Raw genomic sequence first — 15958 nt, forward strand, 5'->3', positions numbered from 1 at the left:
TAAGACTTAGGTTTTGGAATGATCTCCCTGTTGTGGTTCAGATGCTGAGTAGTTGAGATGTTTTTAGAAATTATGTTAAAGTAGTTGCACATGACTCAATTATTAATCAACACCCAAGATCATCTGATGCATTACTATTGAACTAACCTTAAGAAATGATGACTGCATCATACAGTCTTTTGACATTTGGTAGTTTTATTGTTTTTGGAGAACTGCGATGAAAATAAAATGTCTATACTTTGTATTTTATGTAGATTTACTGTTGTTGTTATATAAATAAATGATCCTTTGCCGACAATTTAAAGAGTAAATAATTTGAGGTAATTAAACATTTAAAAAATGTATTTTTTAATTACAGTGCCTCAAATTTCAAATTGTCGGGTTTTCCCCAATCAAAAAAAAAAATCTAAACGATTAATCGATTAGTCTACAAAATGGCCTAATCGTTATAAAAACAGACAATGAAAATAATGGTTAGTTGCAGCCCTTCTTTTAAATGATGTAAATGTAAACACACTGGACAACGTGAATGGATTCAGATCGGGACATCCCTAAAAAGCTAAAAAAAAATAAAAATAAAAAAAAATATTAAGACCGGTCAGGCTACGCCCGAGTGCTAGCCGTGGCTAACTTAGCTTAGCAGCGCCGCCATTACTAAAAAGCCTGAGAGGATCAAAACAGCCGATATCACTTCTCCAGCTTGGTTTGACACCTTTGGTTTGACTGCTGGGTTCATACTGGTGGGTATTTGTAAAACGATTAATTATACCTGTAGATATTTATCTGCAAAAAGCACCGGGAGAGCTTTACCGCAAGCTAATGCAATAGCTAGCAGCTAATGCGATAGCTAGCACTAACAGTCGGGGATGCCAACATTTAGGCAAATATAATTGTGTATTCGTATTTATATGGTTATAATTAACAGTATTACGCGCTGTAAAATAAAACCGGGGTGGCTGTAACCGTGCTCGCTGACGTTAATAAAGCCTCCGTGTCTGACTTGGCGTTACCGCTGCGTTAACACTGACACCACTGATGTGTGTTTAATGTGCATTTAGTCGTGTGTATGTGTGCGAACCTTCTTGATATTGTAAACTCGAGTCAACATCCCGATGCCCCTGTCGTTCAGGATGGTGAGTTTTTCTGCCAGTTTTTGCTGGCTGGGCTGGATCACTCCCCGAGACATCTTCTCCTCTGTGGTCGGTCAAACGTCCAAACGCGGTGCGGGCACGAAATACCACCAAAGTCCGCAGCTTCTGGCTCGGAAAAGGAGAACAACAGCGGTGATTTATGCCCTTATCAGTTTGAGATTTCGCCCATGTTCAAGATATTCGTGGACAGCAGTTTCCTGAACTCCACCCTGACGATTCCCAGTCTGTTTTTTCGGTCACAGAAAGGTGGCGCTGTCCTGCTTTTTGCATTTTAGGCTCCGGGTGTATTCACTGAACCTCGGCAAAAGCACCACTCACTTTGGCAGCTGAGATATCTTAGACCCAGTTTGAATCCAGAAGTGTGCAGTACCCCGTGTAGGTGAATAATACTCTCTTCAAACAGTTTATGCTTTTTCGTGCTGCAGATTCCTGTTATACCGGATGTGATGCATTCACTGGCTCAGGAAATCCAAGGTTTCTCCAAAAACCGCTTGAAGAAGCAGAACACACGTGTAACCACGGTGACGGGCAGGAGGTTGCTGGAGAACAGGAGCGATGGAGGAGATGCAGTGGTGGAGGAGGTGGAGCAGGGAGGCGCATGTGGCTTCATTGAAGACACAAGTCTGGACCTTCATGTTGGTGTTGTGAGACCCTTCCTACTGCTGGGTACCATACTTCTATTCATTGAATGTGAATCTATTCCCCATGTTTTCAGTTGACTTCAACAATCACATCCACTACTGCAGTATTTGCAGTCATATGCAGGGCAGCGTGGTGGACAAGCGGTTAGTGCACTTGCTTCCAAAGTAGAAGGTTTTCAGTTCAAGACCACCTAGGGCACCGCAGTCTCTTTGAACCCTACGTGATATTGCGGGTTTTGACAGACAAATGGTGTACTGTTTTGTTTTAGGCTGCAATCGCCGCAGAAGTCGTGAAAAGTGTTTTTTTTTTTTTTCGGTTCCCAGTGGAGAAGAGAAGATGAAGCAAGTAGGAGACGTTGTGTCAGGAAGGGTTAGTCTACACAGTTAACCAGAGTAGCTGTGTTTTCTCGCCTGCAAAACTGCCTTAACACGTTTGTGCTCTGGTTCATAAACAAACAGCAACACATGTCCACTTTCCACCACATCCTCACTTTTCTTTGCATTTTCACTTTTTTGCGTGTATTTTGGCCAAAAACTCAGAGGAAATGCAGTATTTTTCCCCGGAAGTAGAGAAATTACATCATATGCGTCATATTTTACTCCTTTAGTGCCTGCCCTCAAACAAGCCTCAAACATAAGTCAGGAAGGGCATCCGGTGTAAAACTTGTGCCAAATCAACACGCAAATCCACATCGGATTTGCTGTGGTGACTCCAAGTGAAAACGGGAGAAGCCACAAGAACGTACTATGTACAGTATATTCATTTTCAGAGCTCATAAGCACTTAGAAAAATAAACATAAGCTGCACTATATTCTAACACAAATCATCACTTCTGCAGCCAGTTGGCTGGGTATCTTGGTGGCTTCCCTCAGTAGTCTCCTTGCATGGTCATTCAGCTTTTGAGAACTGCCTACACCAGATGGATTTACTGCACAGCTCCATCATGTTTCTATTTCTTAATAATAAAGTCCAAAACATATTCAACCAGAGCACCGCGCTCATAGAGCCCAAACCTCCACCAACACTCCAATTCCACAAATTTTTACATTGGAAAACATTTTCTAGGTCAAAGTCCTGTTAGAAGTGGCTTTTCATAAGCTAAAATATAATATAAAATATAGATCAAAAGGGCCTTTCAGTGTTAAAATCAAATAAATGTTAAATCTGCAATACAGATGGGATGCAGATCAAACTTAGTCTATTCATTGAGAGTGCCAGTCTGCACCTCATTGTCACAAATAAGTGATTGAGGCGCATTTGATTGAGATATAATGCAAAATGTACACCAGACAAGCTTTTCAATATTAAATTCAAATGTCCACAAAATCCACAATGCGGATCAGATCCAGATCAAACTTTGTCAGGAGATAGTGAGTGCCAGTCTGCACTTCACTTTCAAATATGAGAGTGATTGGGGCATGTTTGATTAAGATATAATGTAAAATATACATTAAGTGGGGTTTTCAAAATTTGTAATCCGGATCAGATCCAGATCAAACTTTGTTAGTCAATAAAGGAAGTCATCCTACATAACACTGTCAAATATGAAAGAAATCTGAATCTTTTTTGACAGAGCTATTAACAATTTTCCAAGAGTTTTCCTGACTTTGACCTTGAAAACTCAATCAGCTCTTGCCTATCAGGATATGAATCCTCTGTTTAAAAAAAAATTATGAAGATACAAAAAAAATTGTGGGTTACAGACTGTTCATAAGCAGACAAACAAATAAAAAGGGGTGAAGACATTACCTCTGCCCAATTTGTTGGCAGAGTTAATGATTTGGAAGTGTTTGTACATCCACCCCGACGTATCTAAAGAAAACTCCATAAAAGTGCTGATCCATCCATCCATCCATTTTCTTCCGCTTTATCCGGAGTCGGGTCGCGGGGGCAGCAGCTCTGCCCAAAAATATTTATGTTTTATCAATTACTTAAGGCCTCTGAGAATAAATGGCAGCACGGTGAATTAGTGGTTAGCACTGTTGCCTCACAGCAAGAAGGTCATGGGTTTGAGTCCCACCTAAGGCCTTTCTGTGTTTGCATGTTCTTCTCGTGTTTGTGTGGGTTTCTTCTGGGTGCTCTGGTTTCCTCCCATGTTTAAAGACATGCAGGTTAGATGAATTGGAAACTTTATAATTGCTCAGATCTCCCTTGCAAAAGAGATCTGGATCTCAACGGGACTAACCTGGTTAAATAAAGGTTAAATTCAATTAAAACGAAGTCTATAAAAATAGCTGGAATATTTGCATGGTTAATGCAATATTGAACACCTTTGTAATGACCCCTGAGCAGAAAACAACACCGATGGAGAGTTCAAACAGTCTTTACTTGCAGCTAAGCATTTAGCAGCTGTGGCACAAACTTATCTGGGTGGGAACACCTGGTGATGTGGTGGGTAACACAGGCATGGGTTCGGTACACAATCAGCAACAGTGTCCGGGAGAGCAACAGCAGGAAAATCCAGTAACAGCAGAAGGTCAAACATACCATGTAGGAATGGTAAATGGACTGCATTTATATAGTACTTTTCCATCTGCACCAGAAGCTCAAAGCACTTTATAATTATGCCTCACATTCACCCATTGGCACAAACACACTCACACACCAATGTCAGGGTGCTGCCATGCAAGGCACTACACACTGGGAACAACTTGGGGATTAAGGACCTTGCCCAGGGGCCCTTAGTTATTTTCCAGTCTGGCTGGGTTTTGAACTGAGTATCTTCTGGTCTGAAGCCCAATGCTTAACCAGTAGACCATCACCTCCCCAGGAAGTCCAATAAATGACCAGCAAAACTCAAAATAAATAGGAAATCAGTGGACGTTGCCAACTGAAGAGCAAACACTGGAGATAAAACTAGAAAGGAGGTTTACAAACAAGATAATCTGGCACTGGAGTTTAAGATTTGTGGTGGTTAATTGTGTATCATCCAGTTAATCTGCAAATAAACATGCACATGAATGTGGAAACCCAGTTTCCCAGGAAGGAAAGCCAACAACATGCTCCAGGAGCAGGACTGTCAAATAAAATCATAAGGAGAATAACTACATGGAAATTACACAAAGAGTACAAGCCCCAAATGAACACTAAAAATATAACGTAGGAAATAATACTACAACCCCTGGCAAAAATTATGGAATCTCCGGCCTCGGAGGATGTTCATTCAGTTGTTTAATTTTGTAGAAAAAAAGCAGATCACAGACATGACACAAAACTAAAGTCATTTCAAATGGCAACTTTCTGGCTTTCAGAAACACTATAAGAAATCAAGAAAAAAAATTGTGTCAGTCAGTAATGGTTACTTTTTAGACCAAGCAGAGGGAAAGAAATATGGAATCACTCAATTCTGAGGAAAAAATTATGGAATCATGAAAAACAAAAGAACGCTCCAACACATCACTAGTATTTTGTTGCACCACCTCTGGCTTTTATAACAGCTTGCAGTCTCTGAGGCATGGACTTAATGAGTGACAAACAGTACTCTTCGTCAATCTGGCTCCAGCTTTCTCTGATTGCTGTTGCCAGTGTTGGGAAGGTGTCGTAACACGGACCCGCAACAGGGGGCGCAAATGAACGGACAATGGATAAGACAAAGAGTAACAATTTAATGTGAAACGCACAACTGAATACAGACAAAGATAATGCCAATTGAACACAAGGTGACGTGCGGGCAGGCTCGAAGATAGGAGACCTCTGGCGATCGGAGAGCCGGGACCCACACAGCTTCCACCACCAACGGCCTGAAGAACGCCGGAGCCGCCAAGACCTGAGTCCCCAGGTGGTCACCGTCTTCTGTTGTAGACCCTGGTACTGCTGGCAGAAGATGAAAAAACAGTTAATGGTGAGTGTGTATCCACACACCCAGTAATCCTTTTCTACAGATCTTCAAGGAGGGAAAACCTCCACCTCCAGACACAATTTCACCCGTGCAGCTCCTGTTAGTCTCTTCCCTGGATGGAGTAAGAGGCGAAGAACGTCGCACTCCCACTATCCGCCAATTCAGCTTCAGACTCAATCCACAGGAATACGGCTGCACACAGAACAATGTTAGATACAACGATAATTCAGCAGAGAAGGTTACCTTCATGGTAGTTGATTTCTCGGCAAGGAGGTGGAGTAATGATCCGGCTTTTGTAGAGATGCAGGTGATTGGTGACAGCTGGTGTAAATGAGTGACAGCTGTCACTCTCTGTCTCGGCGCCCTCTCATGCTTGAAGCCCGCACTCCAAGCAGGGCGCCGACTGGTGGTGGTGGGCCAGCAGTACCTCCTCTTCAGCGGCCCACACAACAGCCAGATCAGCTTTGCAGATTGGAGCCTTGTCATGGACCATTTTATTCCGCATCGTGCATTCAAACCATATAATGCACGGCTTCTCGTTATTTAATCCTTACGTAACAATTTCAATTTTGAGAGTATTATGGTTCTTGAGTTTTAGGATAAGAAAGTTTCCTGGAAGGACGAAATTGCTCCTCACAAGCACAACTTTATTATTATTCATAATAATAATAATAAATGTATGATTTAGTTTTTTTATATACATTTCACATCAGAGTATGACAATATTTGAAGATCATCTAAATGTTTGAACATATACACACGTGGAGTGCCGGTGTTTTGGTCTGTTGTCATATTATTAGTATTACTACTGTCAATAGTCTTCAGCGGTTGTTTTGTTGGCTCTCAGTACTTTAATATTGTCATCCAGAAAAGCTCCAGATTCTGGTTTGCACATAATAAATGACAAATAAATCTGATTAATCCCAAATTCTTCTCAGAGAGCCGACATCATACCCTTCAGATGGTGGACCAAGGATCCATAAGTTAGCAGGTTTCTGTCCTCCTGAAGAGTCCTTGAGCCTGACTTTGAATCACCAGCTCCAGGGTTCCGCTGTGTTCTTCAGCCAATGCTGACCTTTGACCTCACTGCAGGAGAACAGGCTGAAAGAGAATTTCTAAGGCGGGATCAATAAAATATTACAGCTGTTAGGCTCAGCATGTTATATGGCTGGGGGGGCCTGGCTGCCTTTTTGTTTCTGTCCTTTGTTTCTCCTTCCAGGTGGCTTGCATTTGGGACTGAGTGGCTGTGTTGCTGAGGTTATCAGGACCTCACCCTGATCACCTGCGGCTCGTCAGGACTCACAGCTGTGGTGCATCTATATGGATTGGAACATGGTGGCATTTAAGACTGGAGTATACAGTGTGTATTTGCCAGAGACTCGACCTTGTGACCAGACGGGTGAGATCGTCGTCTCGGGAGCCATCTCATCATCAGTGGATGCAGAGAACGTCCAGGGTTTGATGCACGGTCTGTGAAAGAGGAGGGGGTGAGGTCTCACGCTCGTCAGCACACTTCCTGAGGTACGTTAGATTTGTGACTAACATTTATACAGTCAGTAAATATGGTGTCCCTCACACCTTTATTATTGAGCTGTATGTTAGTCATGTATCGGCTTCCACTGCAGTGGAGTTTGTGAACTGGATGTTCCATGCCTGCAGGTTGGGAAGCTGATTAGTAATCAAGCCAGGAAGTGTTTGCTGTTTGTACACCTTTAAGTGTTCTCTCTGTGTGTAGAGTGGGCTCAAATGGTTCCTTCTTTCACAGACCGGTTTGTTGCGGCCACCTGGGGGGTGTCGGCGGGGTCCTTGGGTCCGAACAGCTTCTGGCTCCGGACCGTTAGCGCTGCTGGGAGCGCACCACGCCAGACCGCACTTTCTGTTATTTTTGTATCACTGTTATGTATTAAATTCAGTTAGCCTTTGTACCGTGCTCTGCTTATTTCATACTGGGTCCTTCAAACGCTGGTCGGTTCTCCGAGCTGCATCCGACACATAACACAGCAGACGTAACACTTTTCCTTCATGGAAGAAAATTGCTGATAGATGACATTTTTCTTTCTTAAAATAAACCCTAATCATTCTGTCTTACTGAGGCTCTTTCACGCTCTCCCTGCTGACAGTAACCTCTTCATATGGTTTTAGAGCCAGGATTTTAAGAATTTGAAGTGACCTATCCTGATGGACCTGTTCTACTTTTGGACGGCAGAGAAACTTTTGATAGGGCTGCTTTGATTATGGCAAAAGTAATAATTACGATTATTTGGGCAAGAATTTAAATAAGAAGTAGTTAAATGATTTAACATGATTACTCACTGACTTTTGAAACATTCTGTGTTTATTGAACTTTAAAACACCGGTTTTTCTTTCAGTGTAACTTAAATTTGAAATATCATTGAAGTGAAAGTCAAACAAATAATAATAAAAAAAAATCTAACTCCCAGCTAACCTATAAATGGGTAAAGAGGTGGAGCATGGGTACACGCGGGTGGTGAACATGCCCAACTCATAGTTGTCATGCAAGCTAATGCTAACAGGCTAACTTTGGTTCAGGTGGTTAACAAATTTTCTTTTTTTTTTTTGGCTTTCATAACAGGTGGTTTGGACACAGGTATTAATACAAAATTCTAAACACCATATTGCCCCAGTAATCACGGCGCAATCAGTGGAGCTAAGGTCATGCCATGCTGTCGATACCTGCTAATTAGCGTTGGCGGTGCTAACATAAATGCCGTATTTTCGGGAGTATAAGTTGCACCTGTTAAAAAAGGCCTGATGAAGAGGAAAAACCCATATAAGTCTCACTGGAGTAAAAGTCACACCATTTTTCAGTATTATCAGCTCATTGTGGGATTTTTTTAAATTATTTATTTGTCTGGCTATCTGTTAGCAAATTAAGTCAAAACTACTGCATGGCTTTTGACAAAATTTTCACCACAGATAGATATTAGGCCATAGAAGCCTCCATTAAATTTTGGATCTGGATCAAGATTTCATTAGGCCATAGAAGCCTCCATTAAATTTTGGATCTGGATCAAGATTTCACTTTATATAGGCTTTGAAGGATTACGTCAATAAAACTACTTGATGGATTCTCATCAAATTTACACCACGGAGAGCAATTAGAGCATGGAAGACTTCACTGAATTTTGGTGATGATTCAGATCAGAATCCAGATTCTGGATCAAGATTTCACTTTATATAGGTTTTGAAGGATTATGTCAAAACTGCTTCACAGATTCTCACCAAATTTGCACCATAGATAGATATTAAGGTATGGAAGACTTTTGATTTTTGATCTGGATCCGGATTGGCAGATGTCAGAAATCTCGGTTTGCTCTTGTTGTGCATTGTTGAAGGGTAGTTCTTGTTTTGGCATTTATTTTGTATTATTGGAGTTTATTTAGTGCTTTGATTGCTGTTAAAGTCCTACATAAATTGTTACTGTAATTATTATTATTACAAATAACAAATTCATGATTTTTGGTATTTAAGTTGCACCTGAGTATAAATCACAGGGCCTCCCAAACTAGCAAAGAAGAACAAAAGAAAAAAAAACCCACAAATGAAAATATGGTAATAGCAAAATTTCCCTCAATGAAAATACTGGAGCACCAACTTCTGAGGTGGTACTTTTGTACAATTAACCTTAGTATTAGCCACAATACATCAAATATTTGTAGTAAAATACTCAGAAAGGACAAATACGGTCAAGTCTACAGCAGCCGGCGACTTCCCATTAGCCTAGCAGAGGCTGATGCTAGCAGCGGCCATCTGCATCCAGCGCATTTAAAATCCAAAACATGTTCAGTTACACATGAAATAAAACAGGAAAAAGTTGGTTATAAGATGCTTGTTTTTTTCTTAGTAATTAGCTACTCGTCAGGTCAGATCTGGGAACATTCACTGGTGTCCAGCGTCACTAACTGCTAATTGACGCCGCTCCTATCTCGAAATATAAACTTCACAGAGTTATTTCATGAATGTTACCGAATGTTACACAAATGAAATTCTTGCTGCTTAGCTTCGGGGAAACAACCCAAATGCATTTTCTCGGAACAACTTGGGGATCTGTCTTTTGTTTCGAAGATTGAATTTGGTCTCATGTCACGGCTCAAGTTAAAAATGTTGCCAAAAAAGCCCGCCTTCCAGCAGATGTGTCAGTTTAAATCTTTGCTCCTGCACTGATGAAGCACACAGGCCACAGCTGGCTTATTTCCAAAGACACTTTATCCTCTGGGTTTTGATTTACTCCTCAGCAGCATGAATTTGGCTGGATGTGAAAGTGGCTCGGTTCAGCTGGAGAGTGCAGACGTCAGTATTTTTTGCAAGGATGCAATACGCTGCGTGTGCTGTCATCTCTTGCATTTCCAGCATTGCATACTTTCATGTAATTATGTAACTGATGTGGTAATTATTTAAGGATGTCACTGCTGCCTGGGTGCACAGCTTTTTGACAAGTCCAGAGAGAGTTTTGTGCAATCTTCAGCTTCTCCTCTCACTCATTTCTGCTTTCCTCAGTGGAAACAGTTCTTCACATTTGTGCTATGATCGTCACCATTTTCTCCATTAATTCAGTTGGAGGTAAGTTGATTTTAAGCTGGATCAGGAGAATACAAACAAGAATCTGCAAGCCAGCTCTAGATAAAATTCTGCACTGTATCATCTCAGAATTTAATAGTAGACTTGAACCGTGATGCTTTGCAGCCATTGCTCAGCTTTGCACGGGTATTTCTCGCCACTTAACTGGCAGGGTGCACTCGGACACGCTCCAAATGGATTTGCATCCTCAGCGTATCTTAGTTTTGCATCTGCTGTCAAGATATGGAGCTACAGAACATCATTAGCACCTCGCGTCCCAGCATGACTTGTCAGATGTTGACTAAAACTTTGAATAGAATAGAATAGAATAGAATAGAATAATTCTTTACTGTCCACCGATGTGGAAAATTGTCTTTGGCTCACCAGCACAAAAGAGACAAAAAAAAAAAACAGTCATAAAACATTCATACAAACACACGAATAAAACAAAAACAAGATACATAAAATACATGGAAGTAAAAGAAGAAATAGAATAAGACCTAGTAAGATAAATAAAACGTACAGTAAGATCTAATAAAATCAAATAAAACAGAAGTAAAGCAGTTCAGGTTTAATTTGTGGAGTGGTCACTTTTTGAGTTCATTATGGTGATGGCATTTGGTATAAAAGATCAAGAATCAGTGATAGTAAACAGTGCAGTTATTTCCAGCAAAACTGCATCAAACACACTCACACACAATTAAATGCTATTGATATGCAGCAGGATGCTTCGTTCCTTGGAATCATCTGTCTTGTCTCTCATCAAGGCATTTGTGCTTTTTTTCCAGCCTCTCAGGATGTGGCCCATGACATCGACACTCTGCAGAGGTTTAAGGTTAGTGCAGAGGAATCGATAGAGTGCATGGTCTTGCTTCGTCTCAACAGCCTGCAGTGTATTTGATATGAGGGGTCACAAACGGCCGTTTGGAGCCTGTGAGTCGTGCAGTGACAGTTTTGCTCAGCAGAGGGAGTAAATGATTACAGTCGTGTCTGTGCTGCTGCTCCACTTTGCTGCAGTGGCTGCAGTGAGGCTCGCTCACCTCACTGCCTGTGGAGTCTGAGACGACGATGAAATGGACAGATTACAAATATCTTCACTCCCAGTCCTTAGGATGAAACCACAAGCTCACAGATGACATTTAGATGAAGAATTCTGAGTGGAAATATATAAAGATAGACCAGTGGGGAGATTGTATTTTGAATACGCAAAATATTAATTTTAATTTTTTTTATAACACCCCACCCCCCCAACCACACACACACACACACCACAAGATGGTAGCACAACATATGCAAATGCCAATACATAAAGGAAAATAATTCCAGTCTGATATCTTCGAGGGGCCGTAATTAGACTTTTACGTTTACGGTATTTGATGCACACTATAATCTTGACTTCCTCTGTACTAATCCTCCTAAACCAGTTGCAAAAAAACCCCCTCATACTTTGTGCAACTGTGCAATTTTCAAAATGCCACAGTTTTTTGGTTTTTTTTTTTTTGCATATTTTCATCAACTTATAAGCCAAAGTCATAATAATAATAATAATAAAAACACTTTTTCAATTTTCTTTTCGAAAATCATCAATATTCTCCTTGTAAATGTGTAAGGGCCCCTTCACACATAGCACGATTGAAGCCAACTAGAGCACGAAGGAGGAATTGCATGCCTTCCGTGAAAAATCGGAGCCACCTCTAACAACTCGTACACCTGTTGCCACAACGATTCGCGCACACCAGTGGCCGAAAGACAGATAGTGCCCTGCGAGTGCGCGTGCGATCCCTCGCTCGACAGGTGTCGGCCAAATTTCATGTACCACACACGAACATCCAATACCACTCGCGGAGCACTCAGGAAATGTGGTGGCAATCGCGCAGTCAGGACGAAAGTAGTGAGCAGGCCACCACTTTCGAGCTGGCTGTCTAAGTGCCCCCATGACTGTGGCATTGCCAAGTAACACACATGTAGCGTGCCAGAGTGTCGGCTCCCCCCTCAACACGTGGCATGCGTGTGTTTCGCATCCCCATCCCCCTGCTCCCCCTGCTCCCCCTCCCCACAACACTTGTGGCGTGCGTGTGTTTTGTGCGCCCCCCTGCTGTCCCCCCACCCCGCCACAACACTTGTGGCGTGCAGGGTGGGAGCACACTTGCATGAAATGCTGATATGTATGTACAAATGGGGACCGGCCAGCTGCATCTGAGCGCACACAGCACAGCAAGCCGTCTCTCAGCTGTTCGCCAGCCAGAGACTCACTGCCAGCTGGAAATGACGGCCCAGTGCACACGACGTGTCACATTAAAAACACAGAGACCACAGCCAGGACAGGTACATAAATAAGTACTACAACCCCTGCCAAAAATTATGGAATCACCGGCCTCGGAGGATGTTCATTCAGTTGTTTAATTTTGTAGAAAAAAAGCAGATCACAGATGACACAAAACTAAAGTCATTTCAAATGGCAACTTTCTGGCTTTAAGAAACACTATAAGAAATCAGGAAAAAAATTGTAGCAGTCAGTAACGGTTACTTTTTTAGACCAAGCAGAGGGAAAAAAATATGGTGGTGGCCAAGTGGTTAATGCGCTTGGTTTCAGTTCGGAAGGTTCTGGGTTCAAATCCCACCCCTGCCACATTTCTCCATGTAATGTGGAGTTGCGTCAGGAAGGGCATCCGGCGTAAAACCTGTGCCAAATCAACATGCAGATCCACCTTGGATTTGCTGTGGCGACCCCGAGTGCAAACAAGGGAGCAGCCGAAGGGACTTACGTTTTACTCAATTCTGAGGAAAAAATTATGGAATCATGAAAAACAAAAGAACGCTCCAACACATCACTAGTATTTTGTTGCACCACCTCTGGCTTTTATAACAGATTGCAGTCTCTGAGGCATGGACTTAATGAGTGACAAACAGTACTCTTCATCAATCTGGCTCCAACTTTCTCTGATTGCTGTTGCCAGATCAGCTTTGCAGGTTGGAGCCTTGTCATGGACCATTTTCTTCAACTTCCACCAAACATTTCAATTGGAGTAAGATCCGGACTATTTGCAGGCCATGACATTGACCCTATGTGTCTTTTTGCAAGGAATGTTTTCACAGTTTTTGCTCTATGACAAGATGCATTATCATCTTGAAAAATGATATCATCATCCCCAAACATCCTTTCAATTGATGGGATAAGAAAGTGTCCAAAATATCAACGTAAACTTGTGCATTTATTGATGATGTAATGACAGCCATCTCCACAGTGCCTTTACCTGACATGCAGCCCCATATCATCAATGAATGTGGAAATTTACATGTTCTCTTCAGGCAGTCATCTTTATAAATCTCATTGGAACAGCACCAAACAAAAGTTCCAGCATCATCACCTTGCCCAATGCAGATTTGAGATTCATCACTGAATGACTTTCATCCAGTCATCCACAGTCCACGATTGCTTTTCCTTAGCCCATTGTAACCTTGTTTTGTTTCTGTTTAGGTGTTAATGATGGCTTTCGTTTAGCTTTTCTGTATGTAAATCCCATTTCCTTTAGGTGGTTTCTTACAGTTTGGTCACAGACGTTGACTCCAGTTTCCTCCCATTTGTTCCTCATTTGTTTTGTTGTGCATTTTCGATTTTTGAGACATATTGCTTTAAGTTTTCTGTCTTGACGCTTTGATTGTCTTCCTTGGTCTACCAGTGTGTTTGCCTTTAACAACCTTCCCATGTTGTTTGTATTTGGTCCAGAGTTTAGACACAGCTGACTGTGAACAACCAACATCTTTTGCAACATTGCGTGATGATTTACCCTCTTTTAAGAGTTTGATAATCCTCTCCTTTGTTTCAATTGACATCTCTCGTGTTGGAGCCATGATCATGTCAGTCCACTTGGTGCAACAGCTCTCCAAGGTGTGATCACTCCTTTTTAGATGCAGACTAATGAGCAGATCTGATTTGATGCAGGTGTTAGTTTTGGGGATGAAAATTTACAGGGTGATTCCATAATTTATTCCTCAGAATTGTGTGATTCCATATTTTTTTCCCCCTGCTTGGTCTAAAAAAGTAACCGTTACTGACTGCCACAATTTTTTTCTTGATTCTTATAGTGTTTCTTAAAGCCAGAAAGTTGCCATTTGAAATGACTTTAGTTTTGTATCATGTCTGTGATCTGCTTTTTTCTACAAAATTAAACAACTGAATGAACATCCTCTGAGGCCGGTGATTCCATAATTTTTGCCAGGGGTTGTACAATAATTACATACACAATTACATGACAAAATAACAAAAAAAAATCACATAACACAGAAACAGAAAGTGACATTTTGGTGTGTGCACTGAACAGACAGGGGGCGTGACTACCAACAGCAGCAGCTGTTGAGATCTCTGGACCCGGACGTCACAGCTGTAGAACACGAACCGTGTTTTGTCTAGCCTGAGAATGCAAATGTAAAATGGGCAGTGCGCCTTCGTAGCCTATGTAAATTTTTATAAAGCATTTTATTCAGTTGACTGGACTGCTCTCTGGGACATCCTGACAATTCTTGGGATCACCAAGAAGTATTGGACATCATAGGCAGCCTGTACACAGACACTGTGAGTGCTGTGCAGACTGGAGGCAGAGACACATGAGGTTTTCCCAGTCAAAACTAGCATTCAACAGGGATGCGTTGTGGCTTGTACACTGTTCAATGCTTCAATGAACTGGGTGCTGGGTAGGGTTATGAAAACCAGCAACTTAGGTGCTTTTTTTGTCAAGGAAAGCTTTACTGACCTCGATTTCACAGAAGATGCTGTGATCCTTGTGGATGGATACCCTGATTACAGTATTTGAAAAGCTGAGTGAAGAATCTGTGTGTCTGAGACTGTGATTCTACTGGCTTTTATTGTCATCCTGGACTCGATCATCAGAAGTGTATCTGTATGCGATGAAAGTGTTGGACTTTTAAAGACATTCACGGGAGTGACTTCACATCTCTGGGTCCTTGAACTTTGAGACCGAGTGGCACCTGGGAAGAGCTTATAGAGTGATGAGTCGCTGGAAAGCGGTGTATGGTGATGCCAGTGTCTTTGCAGGAGAATGAAAGTCCCAGTCTTTGTTGTCTGTCTTGCTGTATGGTTTGAGACTTGACGCTAACCAGCGACCTAAGGTGACAACTCAATAGCTTTGGTACTAGATCTCTTCGGCGGATCATTGGGTACCACTGGAATGACTTTGTGTCAAATGAGTGATTACTGTAGGAGACTAGGATGAGGAGTATCACTTGCATTGTGAGGGAGTGTCTGCTGTAACATTTTACCCATGTGGTGCATTTTTCTACAAATGATCCAGCAAGCAGGTGCCTGAGTGTTGAGGACTCTTGTGGCTGAAGAAGCCCCCCAAGGTTCACATGACTATAGGATATAGGTGTCAAACTGATTCCAGAAAGTGCACCCTCTTGGCCCTTTCTGGAATCAGTTTGACACCTACGCTATAGGAGATAGATGGTTATTTTAACCCTCTGGGACTGACGCCGTCGTATACGACGGCTAAGACCAAGCTTTACTAAATTATAAATAACTTTTGAATGATATGAGATAGAAACTTACTTTTTTTTTTGCTGAAAATTTAACTCCGCGGACTTTCGAGCCAACCATCGACCATATTTGTACTCCTCATAGAAGCTGTGTGATGACGTGCGCAATGTGAGTGTCAATTGAAACTGGTTCACCGTCACATGATTTTCCAAAATTCAATCGTAGGGCAGATTTACCTCACGTGAAAAGCCAAAG

General features: G+C 41.8%; 2 protein-coding genes across 5 annotated transcripts in view; one reads left to right on the top strand and one right to left on the bottom strand.

Annotated features, from left to right (window-relative positions):
• The window catches only part of nckap1 (NCK-associated protein 1), a 96041-nt gene extending 94643 nt beyond the window's left edge, over positions 1 to 1398 (bottom strand). For all 4 annotated transcript variants that reach the window (XM_034184433.1, XM_034184432.1, XM_034184431.1 and 1 more), the window contains exon 1: positions 1079 to 1398. In XM_034184433.1, the coding sequence (XP_034040324.1) occupies positions 1079 to 1186 (108 nt within the window). In that variant the 5' untranslated portion in view covers positions 1187 to 1398. The remainder of the gene's footprint in view (positions 1 to 1078) is intronic.
• On the top strand, positions 584 to 11110 carry LOC117523814 (dual specificity protein phosphatase 19-like). Its single transcript, XM_034185423.1, has 3 exons — positions 584 to 740; positions 1577 to 1817; positions 10998 to 11110. Exons 2-3 carry the CDS (start codon positions 1598 to 1600, stop codon positions 11108 to 11110), a joined length of 333 nt encoding a protein of 110 aa, XP_034041314.1. The 5' UTR covers positions 584 to 740; positions 1577 to 1597.
• The last annotated feature ends 4848 nt before the right edge of the window (positions 11111 to 15958 follow it).

Source organism: Thalassophryne amazonica, chromosome 13, assembly GCF_902500255.1.
Source record: "Thalassophryne amazonica chromosome 13, fThaAma1.1, whole genome shotgun sequence".
NCBI classification, from domain to species: domain Eukaryota; kingdom Metazoa; phylum Chordata; class Actinopteri; order Batrachoidiformes; family Batrachoididae; genus Thalassophryne; species Thalassophryne amazonica.

What these genes read in the sequence shown, in the direction of transcription:
- LOC117523814 (XM_034185423.1), top strand. Translation starts at nt 1,598, where the DNA reads ATGCATTCACTGGCTCAGGAAATCCAAGGTTTCTCCAAAAACCGCTTG. An exon ending in GAGACCCTTCCTACTGCTGG is followed by an intron (nt 1,818 to 10,997) that starts GTACCATACTTC and finishes CTTTTTTTCCAG; the next exon opens with CCTCTCAGGATGTGGCCCAT.